Source organism: Chiloscyllium plagiosum, unplaced genomic scaffold (genome assembly GCF_004010195.1).
Source record: "Chiloscyllium plagiosum isolate BGI_BamShark_2017 unplaced genomic scaffold, ASM401019v2 scaf_21871, whole genome shotgun sequence".
NCBI lineage: Eukaryota > Metazoa > Chordata > Chondrichthyes > Orectolobiformes > Hemiscylliidae > Chiloscyllium > Chiloscyllium plagiosum.
Genome location: NW_025164894.1, coordinates 1 through 1,632, shown reverse-complemented (window position 1 = coordinate 1,632; position 1,632 = coordinate 1). Strand labels below are relative to the sequence as shown.

The 1,632-nt window shown below is 54.6% G+C and overlaps 1 protein-coding gene across 1 annotated transcript; it reads right to left on the bottom strand.

Annotated features, from left to right (window-relative positions):
• Positions 1-507: 507 nt before the first annotated feature.
• On the bottom strand, positions 508-1,619 carry LOC122545205 (gastrula zinc finger protein XlCGF7.1-like). Its single transcript, XM_043684320.1, has one exon. It carries the CDS (start codon positions 1,459-1,461, stop codon positions 508-510), a length of 954 nt encoding a protein of 317 aa, XP_043540255.1. The 5' UTR covers positions 1,462-1,619.
• Positions 1,620-1,632: the final 13 nt, after the last annotated feature.

Below are 1,632 nucleotides of genomic sequence, written 5' to 3'. Positions count from 1 at the left end.
AAACCTCTTGGAGCTCAAAGCTTTCAATGAGAGCCTGAGCCCACAGTAAGGTCAGGTAATCTTTATTGCGACCCAACTTTGTTAAAGCTTCAGATCCCCCCAGCAAAAAGGTGTAGAAAAAGTAGCTGCTTTTTAAACAGCTCAAGGTCAAAGCGTGCATACTTCTCACACCCGCTATCCTACCTCACTTTCTTTACTGTTGGTCATCACCAAGTTGTCCTTTGTAATTGGATCCTTGGTACAGCCGTAACCTGGAGGAACTATTGCCTCACTCAGCAATTTCACCCCACCCTAAAAACGGCTTCATCATCAGATTCTGAAATCCAGATTTCTGACCGAATTCCAATTCCGTGATCTGCCGCGGCTGGATTCAAACTCAGCAGTCCCAGGAATTGGGTTGATAGTCCAGTCCCTAATGGCACTCGGTTGTTACTCCTTCAATCACCCTGCGATGGTATGTGAACTCGTTGGTGCCTCCGCAGGTGGGAGGAGCGGATGAAGGCCTTCTCACACTCTGTGCAGCCGAAGGGCTTCTCCCCAGTCTCCTTCAATCATCCTGCGATGGGACATGAACTCGTTGGTGCCTCTGCAGGTGGGAGGAGCGGATGAAGGCCTTCTCACACTCTGTGCAGCCGAAGGCTTCTCCCCAGTGTGGATCCGCTGGTGGGTCTGGAGATTGGAGGAATCGCTGAACCCCTTCCTGCACTCAGGGCAGCTGAAGGGCCACTCTCCTGTATGAACCCTCTGGTGTCTCAGCAGGATGGAGGAATTGCTGAAGGCATTCCCGCACTCTCTGCAGGGGAATGGCCTCTCCCCCATATGGATCCGCCGGTGGGTCAGCAGAGTGGTGGAACTGCTGAAGGCTTTCCTGCACTCGGGGCAGCTGAAGGGCTTCTCCCCAGTGTGGAGACGCTGGTGCTTCCACAAGTTGCTCATCTGACTAAATCTCTTCCCGCACTTGAGGCAGGTGAACGGCCTCTCCCCCGTGTGGACCCACTGGTGAGTCAGCAGATGGGAGGAATTCCTGAAGGCCTTCCCACACTCGGGGCAGCTGTAGGGCCTCTCCCCCGTGTGGACCCGCCAGTGGGTCAGCAGGTCAGAGGAATGTCTGAATGCCTTCTTGCACTCGGAGCAAGAAAACGGCCTCTCACCAGTGTGGAGTCGCCTGTGTGTCTGAAGGTTGAAGGAATTGCTGAAGGCTTTCCCGCACTCGGGACACGGGAACGGCCTCTCCCCTGTGTGGACCCGCTGGTGAGTCCGCAGGGCAGAGGCCTGGGTAAAGCCCTTCCCACACTCAGGGCAGCTGAAGGGCCTCTCTCTGGTGTGACTGCGCCGATGAGTTTCCAGGGCAGATGGGACATAGAAGCCTTTCCCGCAGTCACCACACTTCCATGGTTTCTCCACAGGGCGGGATTCCTCAGGTTTTTCCATGGCCGAAGCTTCAGCCGCACACAAACGCATGTAGAGCCCCTTCGCACCGTGATTTCCTCTTAACAGGCGGTATGGCTGTTACACTCTCCACACCCAGTGCACTGCAACAGTAGGTCTCTCATCCAGTCCCACTGATACTGGAAATGTACTCGAACAGGAACCAAAAAGCTTTGCTCCTTCTCACAGAATCGCAGTTAAAAA